The sequence below is a fragment of the Canis aureus genome, chromosome 32, assembly GCF_053574225.1.
Source record: "Canis aureus isolate CA01 chromosome 32, VMU_Caureus_v.1.0, whole genome shotgun sequence".
NCBI classification, from domain to species: Eukaryota; Metazoa; Chordata; class Mammalia; order Carnivora; family Canidae; genus Canis; species Canis aureus.
This window is the reverse complement of record NC_135642.1, coordinates 6,805,656-6,832,059: the sequence shown is the minus strand read 5'-3', so window position 1 is coordinate 6,832,059 and position 26,404 is coordinate 6,805,656. Positions and strand designations below refer to the sequence as shown.

Genomic DNA, 26,404 nt, shown 5'->3' with positions numbered 1-26,404 from the left:
GGTCATGTAAGTTTGGAGCTGTTGCAATGGGCACATGTGTATGCATGTCTGTCTAAATACCTGCTGCTCCAGAGAAGACCCATTAAGAGTTAATAATACTTATCCTACTCTTTTCTCCAAACCAAACCACCACCACCTCTTCCACTTGCATGTAGTTCTGAGACACTGCTTAAAAACAGCAGATAAAGCCTTTCTTTCAAAAATTACAGGTAAGGCTTAAAATACATACATCCATTGGGGAGGTCAGATCCTGAAAATCCTCTTAAGATATAAACGAATGATGCTGGTGCTACCCTGTGGTTAGGTTTAAAAGCTGGCCTGTGTCAGGGTAATCTGAAATGCAAATCCCTATACTCTCACCCTGTATGTTCAAGAAACAGTTCATTGAAAGACCTAACATACTGGGGCACCTGGGTGGCTCAGTGGTTGAGCCTCTGCCTTTGGCTCAGGTCGTGATCCTGGGGTCCTGGAATCGAGTCCCACGTGGGGCTCCCCACAGGGAGCCTGCTTCTCCCTCTGCCTGTGTCTCTGCCTCTCTCTGTGTCTCTCAGGAATGAATGAATGAATGAATGAACGAATAAATAAGTAAATAAATAAATAAAATCTTTTAACAAAAAAGATTTCAAAGAGGCCTCTTCAAGGACATTTCAGTTAGAGCATCATAAGAGTGTGACTGAACCATGAGCAAAATGAGTGATGGCAGTCTAAGTCCAGAAGAAAGAACTTGAGGGACTTTAGTGTGTGTGCATGTGTCTGTGCTGGGAGGACTCCATTGTCCAGAGCTGCTGTGGGAGGATGTTGAGGAGGAGACTGTGAGGCATGTGCATATGTAACTTTATTAGATGCTGCTAAATAGACCTCATGAAGGGAAGGAAGGAAAATACAAACAGAGCCTGAAATTTCCTTCTGAGTGGTCCAGTCCAGCCCTCAGTGGAGGGAAAGAGTCACTGAATAAGACCACTTCATTTCTAATTCCTCAGAAATTGAACAGGAAGGGCTAGATTCAGCAGACTAAGGGATCTCAACGGGTACCACAATGGGAGAATCTGAAAAGGAAGCAGTCTTTTTTTTTTTTTTCAAAGACTTCATTCATGAGAGTCAGAGAGAGAGAGAGAGAGAGGCAGAGACACAGGCAGAGGGAGAAGCAGTTGCTCTGTGGGGAGCCCCATGTGGGACTTGATCTCAGGACCCCAGGATCACCCCTGAGCCAAAGGCAGACCGCTGAGCCACCCCGGTGCCCAGGGAAGCAGTCTTAAAGACAAAACGTAAGTGCAAAGTACCATAGAAAGTTGTTTGTTTTAAGAAATTAGTTGTTTGATATTTTGAAGATGTACACATTGATTAAAAGATTTATGAAAAGCCTCCATGCCACTTCTGAACCCCGTCCATCCATTTCCTATCCACTATATAATGAACTTGTCTGGGCATTTTCAGGGGTAATATTCTAACTATTTAACAACAGCCTGGATACCAGCTAAACAGGACAACTTGCATGGTTGATACTATTGCTAGATTAATTTATTATTTGTCCTTGGAGATTTTTTGTTAAGTAGCATTCATTTTTCTTTTTCTTCTTTAGATATAATGGTAATATACCTCCTCTTCTGACCCTTGTTTTCCACTTAACATATACCTTAGAGAGTTTTCCTGTCTATACATAAAGACATTTCTCATTTTTTTTAAGCAGATGCTAGGTATTCCACCGTCTGGAAGTACCATAATTTGACCATTTCATTACTCATGGTCATTGAAGATGTCACCAATCTTTTGCCATTACAAACAATGTCTCAATAGGTAGCATGGTACAGAAATCACTTTGCATGTGTAAGATCTGAGGGTTTGGGCCTAGAAGTAGAACTGACAAGTCAGAAGGCATGTGCACATGGAGCTTTATTAGATACTGCTAAATAGATCTCCACATGGATCACAACAATTTATACTTTCACAAGCAATAGAGGACAGAGGTTTACTGTACTGTGCTGCCAAGGGGAGTCTGTTATCAAACTTCTGTGACTTTGCCAGTCTTATAAATGAAAAATGGAATTCCAATGTAATTTCTTTTGGACTTCTTTTATTTTGAGGGCAGTATCTTCTCATATGTTTGAAGAGCAGTTTTTGTCACTTTTCATATTATTTGCCTTTGTATTGAATGTTGGTCTCATTTCTTAACATTGTCTCATAGCTCTTATGTATTAGGTACACTGATTTTCTATGATATTCAGTTTTTCAGTTGAGAAACTGAGGCTGACACAGATTAATTTTTATTATAATAAGGAAGTATATGGTACTTAATGTTTTATTGAGCTTGAAATGAAGAATAGATTGAATTTTATCAAGTGCCTTTTTTAGCATGTAAAGAGATGATCATACGTGTTTTCTTATTAGAGTTATTAACAGTGATGATTTATGTTAATAGACTTCTCAATATCCTATCATCTTCACATTGTGGGAATAAGCTCCCTTTGGTCATGAAATGTGCTGTTATATTTAAAAATTTTAAACTGTGGTGAGATTGATCTGTAGTTTTCCTTCTTCTGGGGGTGGGTGGGTATAATCTTTTCCAGGTATTTGTATCAGTATTATACACACACAGAACTAATTTAGACATTTTTCTTCTTGTGAAATTTTCATTGGAGAGAAAGGAAAAGTAAAAGAGAATTAGATTTTTTGGAAAGACAGCTTACTGGATGTTTGGCCAAAAAAGAAAAATTGAGTAAATTAAATATACAAAGGTGAGGGGTGAGTATGGAGGGAGAGAACAGAGAAAGAGAGGAAGGAAGCAGAGAGAAGCTAATGTTGGGATGAGCAGAATGGTGCTCTTTGTAGAAATTTATGGGAAGGAAAAAAAACCAAAATAAACTGATTCAAACTAACCTTTTCAGAAAACACTCTACTTAATATTTGATAAAATAGTAGCTCCACTTTCCAAAGATTATTGCTGTGTTACTTTGGTAACTCATAAATCACAACAGACTCTCTTAATTTGACCATTGATGTTATTTGGAGCCATCCCTGGTCCTTTTTTGAAAGTGAAGTGTACAAGAAGATGGTTTGTTCTACAGAGAGTGCACATTCTCCCGGTTACACCATCCAGATCATTGGTCCTTCCTGTTCTCTATAAAAAGCCTGAATATGCTAGGGGTTGAAGAGATTAGTCTATAGTTTGAGTTTCAGTTAGGGACCTTGTCAATCTAAACTAAGTATTTATTAAGAAGGGATTATATGCATATTTGTGACATAGAAGGATGTTTTGATATCCAGGAGGTTTGACCACAGATGTGTGTTGTAGACCAAAAGTGCATCTCACCAAATTCTGGCATGATTTACCAGTTCTGAAAGAATTTAAACAGAAAACTCACAGAGTAAAAATCAAACAGCCTCCAGGCCCTTTATAAGAACCAGGCTGTTTGTTCATTAATTCCACAAATAATTATTAACACCTATCATGAGCTACACTGAGCCTCCATTCTGCTGGGATGACAAAGTGAATAGGACCAGATAGTCTCAGCCATCATGGGGTATTCAGCTTTTTAGGTAATCCTTTTTGTATTCAGTGCAGGAAATCAGAGTTGTTTTGTTTGTTTTTTAGTTTTGTAAAATTTATCTATTTACTTTTTACTAGAAAAGTTTCTTGACATAAAGAATACCTCTAATCTCAGCTGGTCAAAGAACCTCGGAAGATAATTTGAGACACTAGGACTAACATGGCTCATTCAGATTCATTTTGATTTGGTTCCACTCATGGATGCCAGCTAAAACTAATGCAGAATGAGATCAGGCCAAGTGTGGGAGAGTGCTGGTATTAGCATCAGTTTAGGTTCCAGCCCTCCCTGCCAAAGCTATAAATACAAATGACCAATTTAACAGCATGCAAAGACCACCTACAAGATCTATACCCAGGATCTAATCAGTTGCTCTGCGCCTTCTTTCAATTACAGGATCCCTGCCATGTTTATGGGGACCTTTAATGTGAGCATCACATTTTTGAAGGCCATATCATTATGACTACGTTAGATCTGAGGGTGGGAAAACATGAGCTCAAGTAATGCTCTCACAGTTACTCTGCGCTGTGCTGTAAATTGGCAGCAACAGAGCCTACTGTGGAAAAGAAAAATCATGTAAGGAAAAAGGCTTAGATACCATGGATTGCAACTCTGAAGGATGGAGGCATTAAAATTACTTTCTATTCTGCATAGGAAATGAAATTAGTTAAGAACAAGTACCACAATTTTGTCAAGTAATGCTATTTAAGGGCATTTTGAGAAGGGAAGAATGATACAAAGACAAACACATCATCCCCCCTTGAGTGTGGCAACAGGATATGATTTACAAAAGAAAAATTAAATCATCATGGTTGTTAGAAGAACTGAATTGCAGCTCATATAAAAATTAGACTATGAATCAACTGAGTCACCAAACACATATGTGACTTCTCAGGAATAGAGCACTCCATTGCTTAAGACTTTATGAGTGATAAGAATTCTAATAGAAAACTGGCTTTCCTGCCAAATACTCAAATATTATGAAAGTATGGAAGTATCTTTTCTCAACTATAGTTATTATATCCTGTGATTAGAAACTCTACTACTACTGCGAGTTCTCGTTTTACACCCTTTCTTTGGGCTTTCTCATTCATTTCTGTGACTTGAACTTCTACCCTCTATGATAGTCTCATGAACCCAATATTCTCTACCAGGATGTCTCATATGTAGGTCAATTATTACATTGTTTTCCATCCCAAATCTGGTTCTCCTCATCAGTATCAAGCCAGTTATCCACACAAGAAAACTCCTGTTTCTGTACTTCGATTGGGTTATCTCGTCCTATAATTCCTAAAAGCTTTATAAATGTGTCCCTTCGTTATTTTTCTGCGATTGCTTTTGTTCTTACAATCATTTGCCTGGACCACTGTAGAATAACTCAATATACTGCCTCTCTTTTACTATTTCAACTCTTCATATTACTCTTGGTTATAATGTATTTGTCTCTTTTTTTTTTTAAGTATTTTTTATTTTTTAGAAGGTTTTATTTATTTATTTGAGAAAGAGAAAGAAAAAGTGCAAACACAAGCAGGGGGAACCAGAGAGAGAGAGGGAGAAGCAGGCTCCCCACTGAGCAGGAAGCCCCATGTGGGCTGGATCCCAGGACCCTGAGATCATGACCTGAGCTGAAGGCAGATGCCTAACTGACTGAGCCTCCCAGGAGCCCCTAATGTAGTTCTTAACCACAAAAAGCAAAGGGATTCCATGCACCATAACAAAACAAATGCAATGTGACCATGTCACTCCCATACACACTACTTTTCAGAGGCTCCCAGTTGCCTATAAGACAAAGTTCAGATCGTTTAGCAAGTCATATTGTGACTCTCCTCCCCTTTTTGGTATTGTGTTCTTCCCATATGCCCTGTGATCTAGCCACACCAAGTCTCTTGCCATTCTCCAAATACTTCATGTCTTTTATCCTGAGATTTGCAGTGTTTTCCTCTGCCTGGAATGCCCCTAACCTGTCTGCTGAGAATTCCTAATCTGCAATGTCCTCGTCCACACAACAGGTTGATAATAGTGCTGATTCCAGAGGGTTGTCATGAGGACTAAACAAGAAAGATCTTCTCCCCAGAGTGTCTGGGGGTACAGCAGTACACTGCAAATGTGAGCTACCATCCACTGATCTGCTGTCACTGCCATCATTATCAGTATCTTGGCATTAATTTTTTTTTTTTTGTCAAAACTGAATAAAAACATCTCCTTTGTTGAAAATCTTCCCTGAGTTACATGGAAGTGTTAGGCACTCCCCTCCTTGATTCTATATGCCTCATTATGGTAGCATATTATATCAACTTCCAATTTGATGGGATTTTCATATTTTAGCACCTGCTTTTGGGGGGTGCATCTTATGATCTATGACATATTGTGGCTTAATTGCCAGCAATTTTTCTTTCTTAGTAGTACTTGTAATAATGATGTTTCTTACAATGAATGGCATATTTAGATGAGATACTATACTTAAAACTGTATAATTGCCATAAAAATTTGATTATCCAAGGGAGATAGTGCATATTTATGGTGGAAGGAAAATCCTTTCCTCAGTAAGACATCTACATAAAAAAGATACTACTGTTTAGAGTTCCATAGCAGCCAAGAGACATTCCATTTGTATATTCTGCAAAATGGCAAACCCCCACCCATCAAACCACAGAGGAACAGCTTGATGAAGTGGTATCCACCCCTACCTGTTAGCCGAACAACAGCCAGGACCAGAGCAAAAGTGGGGAGGGCTAGCTCCAGAAATTCCATTCCAGTAACCTAGGCTTTAAGCTGAGCAAGAACATGAAGAGGGGAGTGTAGGAATGGAATGAGATGAGAATGAGTGGAGAAAAGGAATGAGATAAGAAAGGCCAAGCGACCATGTGTCTAGACTAATATTGCTAATAGAAATAAATGGTGAGCTGCCATTTTAAATTTTCTAGTAGCCATACTTAAAAACTAAAAGAAACAGGTAAATTAATAATAATACCTTATTTTATTTTATTCATTTTTTTAAAGACTTTATTTATTTATTCATGAGAGACACAGAGAGAGAGAGAAAGAGAGAGGCAGAGACACAGAGGAGAAGCAGGCTCCATGTGGGAAGCCTGATGTGGAACTCCATCCCCAGTCCGCAGGATCACTCCCTGGGCCGAAGGCAGGCACCAAACTGCTGAGCCACCCAGGGATCCCCAATAATACTTTATTTTAAAACCTAATATATTCAATATATCATTTTATTGCATAATCAATATTAAAAAGTCAGAAATATTTTGTGTTTTTTCACACCTAGTCTTCAAAATCTGCTGTGTGTTTTACACTTAGAGTACATCTCATATTGGATCAGCCACATTTCAACTGCTCAATAGCATCATGTGGCTACTGCCTGCCATTTATATTGGACAGTACAATTCTAGACTGATTTTTTACCAACTCAGTTAAGTAATAAGATGATGGTAACAGGCTATTTCAATAGTGGCTCTTTCCACCACACAATATTAGGAATGTCTAAGCTTCCAATAATATTACATTTTATTTTTATATTTTAAAGTTCTGTGTAAGTGATAGCTTTCCTTTAAATTCTTTTTGTGCTTTGCTTTAGCTGTTTTTGTTTGAAGCATGAGTTGAGGTTATTTCTAACATCCTTTCCCATCTTTCACTAGGTTGGTTCAGGGAGAACTGACTCCTTTATTCAGTTGGAGATCTTTTCCCAGTGAGACAGTCCCTGAGACAGGAAGAAGGAGTGCCTGAGATATAGCAGTCTCTTGAATAAACACCGTTCCTTTTTTTTTTTTTTTTTTTTTTTTTTAAATTTAAGTAGGCTCCATGGAGAGCTCCAACATGGGGCTTGAACTCACAACCCTGAGAGTAAGTCGTGCTCCACTGACTGAGCCAGCCAGGCACCCCTGAATAAACATCTTTGAAGATACACTGAATGGTGACCTAAGCTGGACAACATAAGTTCTCAATCTGCACTGCATACTGGAATCACCTGGGAAGCAAATCAATAATGCTAATGCCTGGTCACACCCCTGGAGATGCTGATAGGAAGTCTGGAGTTTGGCCTGGATATCAAATGCTTAAAAAGATCTCCCCCAGTGGATTCTAGTGTACAGCAAGGATTGAGAATCACTGCTGTAGGGTATTTCTAGAAGATTTTACTGTGGCCACACCCTCGCTGACATAAGGTCCAGTTTGCCTCAACTCGGTTTCCTCTTTCAGAACAGACCAGAAGTTTCTTGAGAAACCTAACAGAGAAGCAAACACGTAACCCCAAACAGTGATTTGCAAATTCCTTTTTGCAAGGCACTGAAGATTTTCAAGGTTCTAAATCTATTTGTACTTCTTCTTTTTCCAACAACAACAACCAAAATTAAGATTCACTACATAAGTTTGAAGATGCTAGCTGGTTTATTTTTTATTTTTTATCTTTTATTTCTTGCTAGCTGGTTTAAAGAGAAAGGAGGATAAAGCCATTATAGTACACAGGCTGATAAAACCTACCTATATACAGTGCAGAACTATCCAGATATAGAACAATAACAAAAATTAAAACAGAATCTAAGCACATATGAACTTAATTTCAAGTTAATTCTACAAATGCCAAAAGCAGAAATTATTGATTGGGGGTCAGCAAAAGGAAATCCTTCCTGCTTTTTCTTCAGGCCATTTAGGTTATATTTATCTGGCATAATCCTGAAGCAAATACATCTATTTTGATAAATCACATATACAGCACACCTAATTTTAGTCACATAACACATAAAGGTAAGTAGTATCACTGCTCTTAAGATGGCATTTTATCTGATGACATTGCTTCCATCATATATGAGGTTCAGCAGTAAAGAGAGGACTCCTGACTTCTGCTTCAACACAAACAAGCCATCATTAAGGATGAGGGGGGCAGTGATCTCTGCACCAAAGGAACAGCTGGAATGGAGTTCCTCTGACTCATGGACTGAGAATTTTCCTGCCAATTCCCAAGGTGGTTTGGCCATACTTTATGGATTCCCCCTGCTGAAATGGTCTTTTGTTGATGATGAGATATTATGTGGCCTTATTAATAAGTAGAAAGAGCATGTTAATACATCTCCAAAGGTTCCTACATGTATTTCCTCTGACCTCCTAGCAAAGACAAAAGCTCCCTCTAACTACCTTATGCTTTTTTTATTGATATAATTGACATATAACATATTAGTTTCAGATGTACAACACAACCATTTATGTGTATATTGCAAAATGATCATCACAAGAAGTCTAGTTAATATCCATCACCACATATGGTTACAACATTTTTTTCTTATGATGCAAACTTTTAAGATCTACTCTCTTCTCAACTTTCAAATATACAATACAGTATTATTAACTGTAGTCACCATGCTATACAATACATTCCTATGATTTATTTATTTTATAACTGCAAGTTCATGCCCCACACTTATTTTTGTTTTACATAGTAAGCTGGAATGGCGGATATTTCAGAGTTTCATGTATGCACACCTGATGCAGTTCCCTACCTTTCTGGAAGAACTCTTCTAGTTTGTCCTTGAAAGGCTGGAGATACTCCTTTGGTGATTCCTTGCATACTATGATCATTTGTTTCTCACTTGCTGTGAAGAAAAGTTTGGAATTAGATTTCCTTAAGAATATGTTATTTGTGGAGCTTGTGCTCTGTGCTATGTTCTTCGGTATTAATTGCGCGAAATCCTTATCAGTCACTGTCAAAATTCCGGGGGAAAAAAAAACAGAAACAACACAACAGACAAAAAAGGTTAGCTCATTCCATACCTTTCTTCAGGAACAAAGAAATATACCACCTTTGACTTTCATTTTAGAGTTGCAGAAAGACCTCTAACTTGGGAAAGGAAAAGTAGTAGGTTTTTGGGTTCTCAAAAATGAAGAGGCAAAAACTACTGAATTCCTAGCAATTTAAAGGCCCTGATCCTCTTTGGATTCATACTTCAGAAACAGAGCTTGAATAGATTTTGCAGAAATTTCTAGGCATCCCACATCCCAGCAGGAGGAGCAAGCCTAATTCAGGTAGGACTGTATCTCTCTCTTCACACTTCCCATTCACCCAGCCTTCCCACGAATACTCCCCTAACACATGTGAAATTGTTTTACATGTGATTTACCTCAGATAGAATTTCTAATATATAATATGTCACTTATAATAGATTGGTTTTATGACAACCATGCCCCCTCAAATCAGATAGTTCTGATTTGGTAATATGGAAACCATCCTAACCCAAAGTTCACCAACACAGTGGGAATGGCTGGAAGTATCATTTACTGAGATGGGGAATAGTGGAAAGTATGATCTTTTTGCTGCCTTAAGAGAGGGGAGATCAAGGGTGAACTCTGAGGCTTGTTACAACTTCTTTGGTCCGTGTGAATTACAAGGCAAAATCGTTCACTAAAACCAAAGTACGGAAGATACAAGACAAGATAAAACCATGAATGGGTGCTCTTTGCTAATTAAATTCAAACTCTAGGTCCTTTCCATTATGGAAAGGCCATTTAGGTTATTTCTACCTTTCAGCTCTACTTCCCACATATATTTGACCAACCAAACCAAAATTCTGCAATGTCTCCAAATTACATCAGCCAACATTCCCAGTTCTACATCTGCATGTGGTTCTCTGCCCATTCTGTTTGCCTCTCATCCATACTTACCAGCATTTGACAAAGTCCCACTCATCCTAAAAAGTCTCTTTGACATGCTTCCACCACCACAAAGCCCTTTCCAATCCAAAGTTTTTGCATTCTTCAAATATCTCTAGTACCTTCTGTATAGTATTTGTTTTATTTTTTTAAGTTTATTTATTCATGATAGACACAGAGAGAGAAAGAGGCAGAGACATAGGCAGAGGGAGAAGCAGGCTCCATGCAGGGAGCCCGACGTGGGATTCAATTCCAGGTCTCCAGGATCACGCCCCAGGCCGAAGGCAGGCGCTAAACCACTGAGCCACCTACGGATCCCCCTCTGTATAGTATTTATGTTTTACCTTTTATTATATTAATCTGTGCACTCATATTAATCCCTGTGAAGTCTTCATCCAGGTTTCATTTACTTGTCTCCAAACTTCTCCAGAGAGCTCCATGCATATCTGGCCAAACTATATGATTTCCTCATCTAAACTACATTCTTATGTGAAGGAAGGTTAAAAAAATTTAGCAGTGTTGGCCCAGACTCAGAGTGGGCTTTCTGGGAGTCTAGTGTGACCTCCTCCTCTTTTCCCTCTCTCCTCCCTTTCTAGGAGAGGTCTGCTAAGGGTCCCAGTCTCTACTCTGTAAACACTGTGATTGTTCCAAGCTGATTTGAAAGGGCTCAGTCTCTTCCAAAGACTTCTCAAGACCTCTATTACTTAATGGTGTAAGGCACAAGCAAAGCAGCAAAGGTGATCCTGCAGATTGGGTCGTTCTGCCTCTGCCTCTAGCAGGAGATTGATTAGAAACACTTTAAAGATGTTCTGCTTTCAAGAATTGGCATTTTTCAATGAACTTTCATGGTCACGTGAACTTTTCTGATGATATCCAGCTATGATTCTGAGAACACAGGCAGCCATATTTTTTAAAAAGCTGGAATTTCTTATAAATTGGGAAAATCTTTTAAATTCTTTCTTGAATATAGTAGCTTTTACTATATTCAAATTCCAACAATTCCATTTTTAGAGAACTGTTCTTCACAAACACAAATAATATATGGTAAAGGCATGCCCATACTTTGGTAATAGGACATAATTAAACCTAGGAAAATAATTTCTTGAAAGTCGCTTTTCCCTAGCCAAAGCAAAGCCAAAGGCAGAGGTTGTTTTCCCAAAACCAAAAGCAAAACCTCTACTTCTACCTGAATTAAAAAGATTGATCATTGTGGCTCTCCCTTCATCCTGGTTGTGGTGACAGGGCCCACAGGGTCCATCAAACAGATGAGATTTTGTGAGGTCATGGAGTGGTGTGGTAAAGGGATTGTGGTGGAATCAAGTCCCATCCAGGCTTGGGTGGGATGTGGCTTGTTTCTCTCTGCAAAACGGGGACACTCCCCCCTTAACTGATGTGATATCAGAATCAAGTGAGATAATGCACATAAAATGGTTTGCACAATGGCTGGCACTGGCAAGAGGCCTCAAAAAGATTATTTGTTATTTTTGTGGTTTAGTAAAATTGGCCAGAAAACACGCCACAACTAGGATGGCAAGGGAGTCATGGCTGAGAATCAGTGACTACAAATGCAGCACACCATATTTAGGGAAACATCCTTCCCATGCAAATCTCCTGTTTAAAACACAGGGGTGATATTTTCTGTTCTCCTGCTGAAGTCCTACCACCCACTGTCAGGATTCACTGAAGAAACTGCCAAGAAAGATGAAGCAGGTATGAAGCAAGAGCCCTACATGTCTGAGCCTCACGGTTCTGAAATCAGAAATGAAGCCAGCGTGCATGGGAGCAGCATCTCTGCTGTGCTCAGAGGGTCTCACTGCACCCCGAGAGGCCTGGCCTCCCATGTGGCCTGTTAGAACGAAACTTCTTTACGTGATCAGAGCAGATGGCTGCCCTCTGACCGACCCTCTGACAGTCTCAGGCCAGTGGCATGTCCAGTGGCCAGGCAAGCTCACCCACTCCCACTCATTCACTTGGCTTATCCGAGGTGCTTTCTGGCAGACAAATGGGAGACCTGAAGATGAATTAATGATGACACCAGAGACTGACCATGAACAAAGAACAGAGGTCACTGACAGATCCACAAATGTCTTTTATAGTCCAGCCAGAGGGGGCGTATTCAATATCCCTAGACCACCAAGGTCGCCTGGGACACAGTCTGTGCCAGGAGTTCCAATGTTTAAAGCCAAAGTCGCCCTACATTTCTCTTGTTCGTTATCTATTACACTTTTGGCAAAAGTAAAAATATATTGATTCCTGAAGTTAGCTACTAAATGGTGATTGTGAGAAAGATTAAATATTGAAAACCAGAACATAATGGAATAACAGATACTAAATTGAGAGAGTTATTTTAACTCATTGAAAAGTTAAGTGCTTGTGAAGCATTTTAGGGAAAGATATGGACTTGAAAGTTTTAAAATTTCAGATATTAGACTGTTAAGGTCATAGGTGATTGTCTCTCTCTGTCTCTCTCTCTCTGTCTCTCTTTTTTTGTTACCTAAGAATAAGGAATAAGGTTTGATGGAGCCACTTAAAAAGCCTGGGTAGGTTACAAGAATATAGAGGCCTGGCCCAGGTACAACTAATCAAACCAAAGACATGTTTAATTGCTCAAATGTACACGGGCATCTTCTAGAACATGAAGCATGTTCCTCTGAGTTGAAGGACCTGTGGGTTTAGTGGAATCAGAATACATTTTTAGAAGAAAGGAGAGATTTATCTAGACTCTGCTTTTTTTAGTCTAGAATCCTCTCTTCTCTGCTTACCTAATTCCTACCTCACCCCCTCTAGGGCTCTGTGCCAGTTCTACATTTCCCTCAGTTTTACAAGATGCCCATGCTTTCCAAAAGCTGCAAGCTTCAAGGACCATTATGGAGGATTGTCGTAGAAACATGCAGAGCTATGACTTAAGCAAATTTTTATTTATTTACTTAAAGATTTTTATTTATTGATTCATGAGAGACACAGAGAGAGAGAGAGAGAGAGAGAGAGAGGCAGAGGGAGAAGCAGGCTCCATGCAGCGAGCCTGATGCAGGACTCGATCCCGGGATTCTAGGATCACGCCCTAAGCTGAAGGCAGGCACTTTAACTGCTGAGCCACCCAGGTGTCCCTTAAGCAAATTTTTAATTTTATCAATGGGGTTTACCTGAGAGATACAAATCAGAGTTAGATATAAAGGGCATAGAATGCCGGGTTGAGGAGTTTCTCCTCAAGGAATTCACTCAACAAATACACCAGTTCATCCAATATCCCCGTGTGTGCCAACTCTGTGCCACAATGTGTACTTGGTACCTGAGGATCTATCAGTGAAAAAACAAAACAAAACAAAACAAAACAAAACAAACAAAAAAAACCAGAGTAAAATCTCTGCCCTCAAACATTGTAGCAAATAGGTCACCAACAACATCTTGTCCATGGGTAGGGCACAGGGTAATTTTTGTTTCTAGTAATTTGAACTGCATGCAAACAATGTGACTCATTATCTTCCACATTAATATCCTGTACTCTAGAGTCTCTGTTTAGTAATACCAGGGCAGTATAGTGTCCTTCCCTAGTGCTTCCCCTGTGAAACACACACACATAGAAAGACAAAGCTTTTAGTTTTCTACCTCCAAACACACTTTTATTAAAAGAAACTAAAAGCAAATTCAGAAATCAAAATCACAACATTAGCACAATAAATGTATGCAGATCTTTTTCATGATCTTGGCCTTGAACTGAATGGCTAGTGAATGACACAACATCCAATGTGTTAAAATAGTAAAATAAAACCAGCCTTTTGCCAGCTAAAATTGAGGGATTTATATGAAAGGGAAAAATTATATATAACACTGATAAAATATTGGGATGCCTGGGTGGCTCAGCGGTTAAGTGCCTGTGTTGGCCCGGGGCATGATCCTGGGGTCCCAGGATTGAGTCCCATATCGGGCTCCCTGATGGAGCCTGCTTCTCCCTCTGCCTGTCTCTCTCTCTCTCTCTCTCTCTCTGTGTCTCATGAATAAGTAAATAAGATCTTAAAAAAAATAAAACTGATAAAATATTAAGAATTTTAAAACTCTGGCTATTAAAGTAGGCCCAAAAGACAGTGTACTATTTTGTGGTTATTTTTTGCACTTTTTTTTTTTTTTAAGGCTACATGAAGGAAGACGAAGGCTTCAAGTTGATTTAAGTCAAACACAAATGATAAAAGCTTGAAATAAAAAATGCCTATTTCATGTTCCTGAGCTCTGATGCTAAATATGGGAGAGCATTTTAAGGCTAAGCATGGTGAGTGGTAAGTGGTATCAGAGAAAATCCTGGGGTGGGAGAAGTAGAAAATCTTTTTTTTTTTTTTTTTTTTTTTTTTTGAGAAGTAGAAAATCTAATCTAGAAGAGACCTAGACCTACTCCACAGGGGGCTGCTAGACACATTTTGCTAAATCTTCTCCCTACAGCCAAATTTCTGGGTTTGAATCAGACAACTGTGCATTAATGACCCCAGTGTGGACAACCTGTAGATATGTAATCAAAGGTGTTTACCTTTGATTCTTTACCCTTAGTTTGGGAATCCAGTTGATGTAACTATTATGCCTAAATCATTCCTTTTAGTGACTGTATTCATCCAAAGGAAAAAAGTCTGTATCCAGAGTGATCAAAAAATTTGGCTGAGCAACTGAGTAGTAGGAGTAAAACCATAGGCCTTATATGCATGGTACCTGGGTCTGAATGTTACTTCAGAACAATGTAGATCACAGACAGACTGACACACACCAGCACTGCTTTGTGCCTGTACATATACAGGGTGTAGGCCTTAAAAGCCGATTAGAACATTATGTTGAGTGAAGGAAGCCCATCACAAAGAACTACATATTGTATAATTCCATTTATAGGAGATGTCCACAATAAGCAAATCAGAGGAGCCACAAAGTAGATCACAGTTGCCTAGGGCCGGGAGAGGAAAGGATGGAGAGGCTGAGGGGGTGATGAGGTTTCTTTTTGGAGTAATGAAAACTTTCTAAAATTGTGGTAATGGATGCGTGACTCTGTGAATACACCCAAAAATCATTAGTTTTTACATTTTAAATGGATGAATTAGGTAGAATGTGATTACATCTCATAAAGGCAATTCTAAAAAAAAGCTAATTAGAAACTGAGTCTTAAGCTGGAACAATAATGAGCAGATAAGTGAAGAATATCCTATTTGTGCCTTTTTTTTTTGCATGTAGTGATTTTTCAATTCTTAGATGTGACTATGTCTTCATTTCAACAGTTATCTTTATTAAACTGAAGTAGGAGATGAGTTTGAACTATAACCCGTATTTGAGAAATCAAACACACTAGTCTTTAAAAGGTACCAATAGGGATCCCTGGGTGGTGCAGCGGTTTAGCGCCTGCCTTTGGCCCAGGGTGCGATCCTGGAGACCTGGGATCGAATCCCACGTCGGGCTCCCGGTGCATGGAGCCTGCTTCTCCCTCTGCCTATGTCTCTGCCTCTCTCTCTCTCTCTCTCTCTCTGTGACTATCATTAAAAAAAAAATAAATTAATTAAAAAAAAAGGTACCAATAAACATTATCAAAATAAAAGATCCATTAAATAAATAGAGTCAAGACAAATCTAGCAAGATACTTAAAGAATCTGCTAACTTAAAAAAATTCAAACAAAAGCTTCAGTATTTTCTTGTGGTATAATGCTTATGTATATTAATCTATCTGTAGTATCTACACACATACCAACAAACAAAACTTCAAAAAATTGTCTTCCTTGAACTACTCTTAATCTAAAGGTACATTTATTTCTTCATTTTCCATACCCTTTATCAAGTGGGAAAGTTATTTAATACTTCTAAGTTTCTTGATGTATAAAGTTTCATAAGGACGAAACAAAATGTACACGAAAAACCCTTTGCATATTGAGCAGTAAAATGCCACCAGCAATATTCTTTACCCGTTTGAAATATTCAAACACTGCTAAGGCCAGTGAGATAACATACTGTATGCAGCTTTACCCTTTGCATTTCCAGTAACAAGGGAAAAATAACAACCACCCTACAAACTCTTTGAATTAAGTTGACATTCCTAGTATTTGTTTAGTAAATAGATATTATGTTATAAATACCCTAATCCTTTTCACAGCCAAATTATCTTTTAAAGATTGCTTAGGCTCACTTTTTCTATTTCTTATTCACTGAACACTTCCAGACCCATTGAAATTCATTTCATCCCAAGTATAACACTGAGAAAATGCTCTGAAGTCCCCAAGGAACCCATCCTACGCACAGTGCCCTCTTAATTTTCTTTTTTTTTAAATATTTTATTTATTCATTAAAGACACAGAGGAGAGAGAGGCAGAGACACAGGCAGAGGGAGAAGCAGGCTCCATGCAGGGAGCCCGATGTGGGACTCGATCCCGGGACTCCAGGATCACACCCTGGGCCAAAGGCAGGCGCTAAACCACTGAGCCACTCAAGGATTCCCTTAATTTTCTTTTTAATCTCATTTTAGTTCACAGCCCAGCAGGATTCCACTTCGTTGAACAAATTTCTGCCCTTCCTAAAACACTTTTCCCCTAGCCCTGTGCCCCTGCTCCTGGATTTCCGTCTACCTCTGACCATGCTATCTTCTTTGCCATCTCATTCTTCTATATCCAACCACTAAACATAAAAGTTCTCTACCATTTCTTTTTCTCTCATGCTATGCTCTCTACCTCTGGAAAATCTCATGCAGGTGCAGGTAAACACTGCAGTAACCATCACTAGGACAATGACTCTCCCAAGGTGACAAGTCTAGACCATCATTTCAACTCCAAAAGAGCTCTTGAATCCATCACCTGCCACCAGGCTGCCTGAGTACCTTCTTACCTGGTCTTTCCACATGTACCCTTGCTTTCTTCTGATTTTTTCCCCACAGTGAAGTCAGTGCCCTTTATAAAATATACATCTGATTATACCAATCCCTTGCTTAAACCTGCCAGCGGCTTCCATTACTCCTAGAGATTGGTCTTTCCAAGGCCCTGCATGGGCTGGCTCCTGCTTACTTCCCCAGGCTCACTCTACTGTCCTGGCCACACTCTGTGCTCTAGCCACATGGCCCTCTCCCAGTTCCTCAAACATGATCACTTCCCTCGCACCATCAGTGTGTTCCTTCGCCAGTGACATTCTTCTTTACCTCTAGTGCCTCTAGTACCTCTAGTGGTTAGTTACTGTTCTGATCTCAGCTCAAAGGTCATTTCATCAGTATTTCTTTTCAACCCCTCACTCTATACTAATGAGGTGTGTTACAGTCTTAAGCACTGTATACTTCTTTGTAATTATTATTTTCATGGTTGGCCATCTCTTATTAGGGAGAGTGTATTTTGCATACTATTCTATCCCCAGCATGTATAATGTCTAGCCCACATGAAGATATTCAATGAGTATTTGCTAAATAAATGAATAAACTACCAGATGAGTAAAGGGAGGTCTTATACACATGCAGTACAGATCTCAGTACCTAGATAGCACTTGGTTTCAGTATCACACGTACATTCACAGACATATATACACACAGGTACGTGAAAAATATATCTCTTTATATGTGTATGCATAATCCATGTAAATGCTTGTAGGGGTAGAGAAAGCACAAGTGGACTGGATATCATGCCATTTTCATTCACATTCATTCATTTAGATATGAGATACAGGTTTTTTTCAATCGCAAAAGTTAAATTCAGAGTTTTTAGACAGGACATAGTCATTATTGGAAACAAAAAATCTTTGATTAATTCTTGGGGTCAAGCACCCCACCATCCCCAGATGAGGGCTTCAGGGAAATGGGTGCTGTCTTCTATAACAGAATGAAAAGAGTCTGGGTCTCTTTCAGAAGGAGAGATGGAACAGAGAAAGGAGAGCAAGAGAGGAGTACATGAATGGTGATATCTGGCCCCTGGGACACCCCTATAGTTTCAATAAAGCCTCCTGAACTCACAGTGGTTGCTGTGAGCATGTGCTATGAATACTAAAGCAGGGGCTGAGCTTTATGCCGAGTTTGGACCTCACACAGAACAAAGACCCTTTACAAGGGGGTAGAGGTGCCCCCCATGCACCTCTCCAATCCTCTCGTCAAATCTTATAGATAGCTTTGTTTTTCTACAGAGATGAGATTTTGGAGTAAATTGTTCTTAGATCACAGGAGACAAGGTGGTTTCTAGCCCTACTGTGCATATACATGGGTTATGCAAATATCACGCATTCAAAATACCGAGTATCTGCAACAGGCTATTGTGTTAAATGTTGAAGGGCAAACTATTTAACCAGACCTATTGGTCATCTCTCCTCTAAAAATGGTCATAAGAATCTAGAAACAGAGACAAACAATGAAATCAACAAATTGTAATACACTGCAGTGTCATGGGACACTGCGTAGGGGCTTCCAACTCAGACTAGGGTTGGGAAGTGGTGGCCAGAGAAAGTTCTCCAAAATAGATAACTTATGAGTTCAATTGCAAAGGTCAGGAGGAGTTAGCTAGCCAGCCAAGGAGAATGAAGGAAGAGGGAAGTAGTTTCTGAAAGAGGAAATATGATGAGTAAAAGTAAAGCATGATGGGAATGCATGTCTTATGGGATAAATTAAGTGGTAATAGTATGCCTGGACCTCAGGGACATACTGCTGTTCTTTTTCCCAGCTCTTTAGTGTCCTGTGGCTAGATTTTGATTCAAAGGAACTGGACTAATGGAATTGGATTCAAAGGAGCTGGAGCCACTCAGGGAAAAGGAGGTCACAAAGTGCCATAGAAGTAAGAGGCTTGTCATTTTAAGTAAGATGGTAAGGAAAAGTCTCACTGTGAAGATATTTGGCTAGAGACTTGGCCAGAGTAAGGGAGAGAGCCATGAGCCAGTTTGAGGGCAGTCAAGGGTGTTATTTAAGACATGTTAAGTATGAGATGTCAATTAGATACTCATATTATGTATAAAAGTTTAGGCTGCATGGCTGGGATAGAAAAATGTAGCCAGAGAAGGGGCTGTAGGACAAACCCTGGGCGCACACAGGCAGTGGAGGAGAGGCCAGCAAAGGATGGAGATGAGCAGCTGGATAAAGGAGGTGTATGGAGTCACATGATCTGAGAGGAACCCGGCACTGCAAGAAAAAAAGAGCAGTCAGCTCTGTGCAATACTGTTGAAAGGTCAAGTAGAAAGAGAAATAACTACTGATTCTAGCAACATAGAGGTCTCTGGTCGTCTCAAAAGCAGTTTCAGAGTCTGGAGGATGGAAGAAGGAAGCCGAATTAGGGAAGGGGGAGGTAGGTAGAGGCAGATTTCTATAGCCACTCATTTAAGAAATTCAGCTAGAGAAAATATGGAAAAATGAAGAAAATCTTTCCATCCAAGAAGATATTATCTAGAGCTACTCTGATCAAGAATGGGTGCTCCTTTCCCCAGAGGAATGCTGTGTAAAAGTAAACCCACCAGGAAGCTTGAGCCCAGGGGAATCCCATGATGCTGATTCACTTCACAGAGGGAGGCTGCCCAAGATCACATTCACCTTAATGTCCCATGATCATGAGTATTCTCCATGAAAAAATTTAAGCAGAAGTGACAGGGCCAACTGAGGACATGCCAACATGCTTTAGGACTTTTGGAAAGACTTGCAAAACTGGGCCGCTGACCACAGCCTCTGCACGGAATTGTCTGAAGCACTATTCAAAAGTCCCTCCTGTCAAACATCACAGCTGAGTCAGAATTTGCACTGTGATGATTATGTGGTTATAGATGCAGCCTGGGTCTGAGAGACATTAGTATGAAAGATATTCATTAATCACCCACCCATGACTAGGTCTAAATATAGATGGATTGGGCATGACTTGATTTATAGGGTGTTAATCGATCCATCCATTTATTTAAAAATATCCCTCCCCAAGGTTCCCATGAACATCAGAAGCTTAGACTGAAGATACCAACTCCAGAAGATCTCTTCAGACATGCATATATGTTAGTTAAAAAAAGAAAACACCATCGAAGAAGAATTCATTAACACCTTAGTGTAAATTTATTTCTCAGACTGGATTGAAAAGGCTAGGGATTTCAAGCAATAGACAGGGAAGCTGTGTTATAATAGAAGGAAAAGGCACATCAGTGAGGCTCTGATCTCCAAGTAGACTGTATTAACAGGCAGCCTTAGGCAGGCAGTCCCAAACACAAAGTTCCTGGGCATCTCAAGGACAAGGGAATGCATCTTGAGGAGAAGGACAGCAAGTCCCTTCTAAAAAATATTATGAAGGTAACACACATGAAGAAACATGAAAAATATTTACTCTCCCGAAAAAATAGTAGTAGTATGCCTTATTCTCACAGAAATTATGTTCTCAGTCAAGCCCTCAAATCAGGGAAATGGTTTCCCCATAGAAATGCTTAAGTTAGGGATGCCTGGGTGGCTCAGCTGATTGAACATCTGCCTTTGGCTCAGGTCATGACCCCGGAGTCCTGGGATCAAGTCCTGCATCTGGCTCCCTGCAGGGAACCTGCTTCTCCCTCTGCCTTTGTCTCTGCCTCTCTGTGTCTCTCATGAATAAATAAAATCTTTGGAAAAAAATGCTTAAGTTAAAAAGAACATCTCCTGGAGCCAAAATGCTTAGTACATGGTAGTTTTTACTAAAATTAAGTGACAGATTCTTTCATACATAGACTCTTGAAGGCAACAGGACTGCCTCTGTAGAATTTAAGGAAATCAGTGAGGGGAAGAGGTAACAATGCTGCTCTTAGGACTATTTCCTTCCAGCAGGTCAACAGCTGGCTACAAGGAGACTAGTGATTAAGATACATAAACCCCATTAGCAAAAAGACAACCTGTTTCCACATGGCTCCACCAGGACAGCTGGAAGCCTTCCATAAGTGTCTCTGACCCCTGGGCCCACGTTCTCTTTTCAGCTTCTACTGTTTAGTCACATTAACCGTAATTTCCTACTCTGGAGAGTGTTTACATCTAGATAAACCATGAAGAAATTAAAATAAAAAAAAAAAAACAGAAGAAGAAAATGGAAAGGCATAAGGAGAAGAAAGAAAAGGATGGAAAGTTATTTTAAAACACACAACCTAAACTGGTGGTTGGATTTTGGTATCTATTCTTGGCTACAGGAATCACTGGCAAGGCATGAAGCTGGCAACTACCACTAATCAGTTTGCCACTGTTTTCAGATTTAATGCGATATTTGGCTCAGGCATTTAAAAAAAAAATCCCTATTCCAGCTAAAATATTTACACAGTCCTATGTGTCTCACTTAATGCCTGTTAAGCAATCGTCTTTTAAAACTCCACAGACACTTGTAAATCTGTCGGGAGAATTGTGGCCTATAAACAAGGCTTCATATAAAGAGGGCTGTGCTGTCAGTTCACTAAGAGTTGGGACTTCTCAGGATATGTCTGAAAATGAAGCTAAAATTCAGAAATAGTTTAGAGCTATTTCTTGGGTGACAAAACGGCCAACGGACTGGCTGGCGGGCTGCTGTTAGTGGCGTTCCCGGGAAGCCTGCAGACACGGCCCTCAGCTAGTTAAAGTCTCGCTCCCCTGTAAACCTGTCACTGATCCTACCTCGCTGTTGAGTGACAGTGGCCCAGGGAAAGTGACTGGTCCAGTTAGAGAAGGCAGGGTAGGGAAGGCCAGCTGGGGAGGCCCGCCAGGCCAGGGGAGGCTGTCGTTGGGTTCTGTGGGTGCGTGGGATGCGTCAGGAGGGAGGGAGGCTTTTAGAGGAGAGGAGAAATGTAGGGCAGTGCTGAAGTGGGGGGGGAGGCGATGGCTGAAATAATGACACAGAGGCAGTAGTCCCCCCCTCACCCCCCTAGCGGAGAGGCTGGGCATAGCAGACTCCGATATGCCTATGGAACTCCCTAGGGTCTTCATCAGTCCTGAGGTCATGGTAAGGCGAGGGGGACCCCTGGTAAGCTACATCCCACTGGTCCGCGGAGCCCCGGAAATCTGTCCCTGGCTTCCAGATGAGTCAGGTACTTGTGACAGGACTTGGTTCACTTGTTCAGTTACTCCCATTAGATTAGCTGCCTCTTTACTTTCACTCCGTGTCACTGATTTCAGCACATTGTTGACTGTGATTCACAATGACCTGGATCACAGCTTTAGGAAAGACAATACGGGAAATGTATATAAACCAGCTTAGAAGCTTGGCTCCAGCTTAAATCATCCAATTTGAGGGCAGGGGGGCTGGTTAGGGGAAGGATGTGTCCTGGATCTAGTCCCCCAAACTTGAGGTAGCAAATACTTGTAGATTCCTCTTCATGCTCCTACGATCAGGAAGGGGCTTTGCAAATATTTGTGCATCTGTGGATGAGCCGGAGGGCAAACTTGGCTCACCTTCACCCCTGTCCTACTGACAGCAAGTTTTAATCACTGTTCTTAGGGACAGATTCCTGTCCTTGAGAGAAATCAGAAGACTAAGTAGGGATGAACTTCCCCCCTAGAAAATGAGGGTGACACTTGCTCTTAGAATGTGTTTATAAATGACTTGATATTTCAGTTAGTTTATTTAAAATTAGCAGCTAACTCAGGGCTTTGAATAAATATTTGCTAGACAAATGAACTGACTGAGAAGATCAAACAAGGCCCTCATATTTTGGAGGGTTTTTTTTTTAATACCTGAAAATTTGATAGTGTTTTTATTATTTTTTTATTATTTATTTATTTATTTAATTTATTTATGATAGTCACACAGAGAGAGAGAGAGACAGAGGCAGAGACACAGGCAGAGGGAGAAGCAGGCTCCATGCACTGGGAGCCCGATGTGGGATTCAATCCTGGGTCTCCAGGATCGCGCCCTGGGCCAAAGGCAGGCGCTAAACCGCTGCGCCACCCAGGGATCCCTGATAGTGTTTTTAAAGTTCATCAAAATAGTCAAGAAAAACAGTATAAAAACAATAGTCAAATTAGCAGTTTTAGCACATTAGCCATTATGGATTTCCATGAGCTTTATTCTTTTTTTAAGTTTTGGCACAGAAGAAGTTACTGGGTTAATGGTACCTGGTCATCCACAGAGAGTTGGACATGTTGCTGTTCATCTCTGTACCTGATAATTCCTTGAAAATTATACCAAGTTCTCAACTTGTATGACTGATAACAAATGGCTCTTAATGGCCAAAGGTGTCTTAGACCTTAGTCTGCCCTATATGTTTCATTTTATTCCTCACAAGAATTCTATGAGCTCAGTCCTTATGCTTTTTGGTAGGTAAGGGTGAGTAAAATTTCACAGATCTTAAGTGGGTGAGTCAGAATCTGAACCCAAGGATGTCAGACCTGCTGGCCTTGTGCTATACAGCCTCTGACCCCAACCACCCACAGGGGTGTTGTAGGAACAATGTGGAATACCCATGAAAGTGCTCTGCAAAAGGTAAGGAACAAAGGCAACAAAAGCTGAAAATCACCCAGTGCCACCCAGTGGGACCCCTTCATTTTACACGGAGAAACAGAAGGCTGAGGAGGTTAGCTGGAGGTCATGTGATTAAGTGGCACAGAGGAGACCCAGAGCAGGGCCCAGGGCTCTCAGGCAGGTCACTGGTCTCTCCACAGGTACCTAAAGAGTAAAGTCACAGTCCACGACTTCTATCCATCCTTAGACCTGTTCTGAGGCCAAGAAATCTAGGAAGAAATCTGGAAGAGATAAGGACATTGGCAAAAACTCCAATCTCCTTTGCTAGGGCTGAAGAGGTCTCCCTCTGACCTCACTCATTTCACTGTCTGACATGAAAAGAATCCACTTGTGGACTGTGAATCTTCCAGGGTCCAAGATACACAATTTACTTAGGCAGGAAAATATTTTGATATTCACAAACCCACCCACAAATCTATTTCTGTGAAGAAATGTGTTGACCCGACACAAGTTTATGGTAACATAGCGTGAGCTCTGGCTCAGTAATTGAAAGATCCAAGTTCTCTGCTCGCCATTCGGCTTTTTATCTTGGAGACCCACATTCTCTGCTTCGTAGGCCTGCCCTAAGCATGTCAGAGGATGAAGTTACATCCACAAGTAGGGTACCACCATGACAACTGCATCACTACCTTTTTCTTTTTACAAATGGGAATGTGAAAGGCACTTCCTTCATAAAGTTGCCAAATAAATGCTACTTTCTACTTATCCTGCCCCATTCCCACAGCATGCTGAAAGCTTGCAGCTGAAAGGCCACACTCTATGACTGTGAAAAAGCATTATTTCTGTAAATTTAAGTAGAAGCAGCTAAAGTATTGTTGTCAAATATAGGTGGGAGAGAACAGTAGAGGCTAGGGAGACATGGCAACTCAGGGCAACTTGGTACTCAGGTTTGGGTCCTGGAACAGAAGGAGGACATTAATGGAAAACTGGTGAAGTCCAGAGAGATACGAAACTTTAGTTAATTGAAATGTGTCAGTGCCATTTCTTAGTTTCGATGAATACATCCCAAAAACGTGAGATATTGTCAAAATAACATCAGCACTGGGGAAAATGGATAAGGGGTATATGAGTATTCTCTATACTATCCTTGCAACTTTTCTGTAAACCTAAAGTTATTCCAAACTAAACATAAAAAGTTCATTTTGAAAAAAGTGTGGGAATGATGCTATATTTAACTGGTTTTACGTTAAAGATTAAGGGACCCAAGTATGATTTTCTATGATTCTTGAATTGGGCCAACTTTTCTCATTAACTGACCACACTGGCTAAGGGGTCTACTCTATACTGATGATGTCTAGGTGGTCTCAATGCCAGAATTTTTGAGGCATGGATTAATTCCAGAGCAGATTTTTGCCATTTAGAAAGAGAATACCTGAGATCTAAACTTGGTATAATTTTGCAGTTAACTTTTATATCCTATATCCTGTACATGGCCAGAATTCCAGGGATTCTTAGATGTTCAATGAACAAAGTCTAGGGCAGAGACCAGTAACTCTCACTGAGTAAAGAGAACTGTTGAAGACACTGGAATAGCATAGTAAGGATCATCTTAGAAATTCAGAGTTGAAATTCACTTTCAAAATCATCTAGCACAACTCCCCTTCCTAATGTCATCTATCCTACGCAGCTATTGTAACACCGTTTCCGATCGGAAGTGGGTACAACACCCACTACCTCTCATGGCCATGAGTTCTCCCTTTGTACAATTTTATAATATATCTCCCTAAGGTTTCTACCTATTTGTATCCGATTGACATCTTCGCCCATAAGGAAATAATCTAATTTTCCATTAATAGCAAGGTCAGCAATTACCAGAAGTTGAGTCTTTTCTACCACTTATTAATTGGCTCACTCATCCACTTAACTCTGTGGCAGGTATTGATTGACACCGTAGATATAAACACTGAAGAGGTCATTAGATTTCTGCCCTCAAGGAGCAGGGGAGGAGGGAAGGTAGGGAGATATTTACAAATAAATAGGAAACCATAGCACTATCCAAACAGGGAGTCCTGATGCAGAGCTCACTGTTCACAGAGCTGCTATAGTCTGGGTGACTGGGGAAGCCTGGAGGTATGGGAATATCTAAAATCAGGACATTCGAGGCAGAATGAATAGCTGCTGCAAAGGTCCCAAAACATAAACAAGCTTATTGGGTTGGAACACAAAGTCCTGTGAGGCTGGAGCAGGTGGGGTGGCATGAGAAGTGACAGCAAAGGTAGCAGAGGTCCAACCATATAGAAACTTGTAAGGCATAGATGCAGGTTTTCAGGTTGGATTTTATTCCAAGAGCCACGAATATGAAACAAGGTGGCCTGACTTGTCTGATGAGCAGAGACTGAATTAAAGAGAGGGCATGCGTGGGAGCATGGGCCCTGGTGAGGGAAGGTGCTGCTTGGATGAGAAACGTGCTGGGGATGCAGAGGGCATTGAACAGACTCAAGGCTTGTCTTGGGGAAAGACTGAACCAGATTTGCTCTGGGACTGGATATCAGAAATGAGAGCATAAAGGGAGTCAGGGAAAAGTATTATTCATTTTGCTGATATTTTGTGTTGGGACTCCTTCATATGGCTCAGGGCTCTCCTTCAAACAACCCGCGAGGCAGGCATGGCAACTGCCTTTCTCCACGAGGGCACAGAGACACGAAGGGATGACAGGACATGTCAAGGGTCACAGAGCTTGCGGAGCAAGGATCCGAACTCAGGGCCCGTGACTCAGACCATTCCATGACAGTAGCTTTTCAGTGTTTTATACTTCTTGCCAGAGAAAAGTAAAACAAAATCATTTCTATTCATTGTGTTGATTTATAATAAAAGGTTGAAGTAGAGGGAGAGGTAAGA

At 40.4% G+C, this 26,404-nt stretch overlaps 1 protein-coding gene across 22 annotated transcripts in view; it reads right to left on the bottom strand.

Moving 5' to 3' along the window:
- FMN1 (formin 1) overlaps positions 1-26,404 on the bottom strand; it is a 438,849-nt gene that overhangs the window by 103,234 nt on the left and 309,211 nt on the right. For 20 of the 22 annotated variants that reach the window (XR_013369929.1, XR_013369923.1, XR_013369924.1 and 17 more), the window contains one exon: positions 9,041-9,133. The exons of 1 other annotated variant lie outside the window; for it this stretch is intronic. Coding sequence is in view for 12 of the 21 variants with exons in the window: in XM_077880465.1 (XP_077736591.1) it covers positions 9,041-9,133 (93 nt within the window). In the remaining 9 variants the exon portion in view is untranslated. Of the gene's footprint in view, positions 1-6,730; positions 7,249-9,040; positions 9,134-26,404 lie in introns of those variants that run through there. One more of the 22 variants, XM_077880469.1, reaches the window with a different exon arrangement.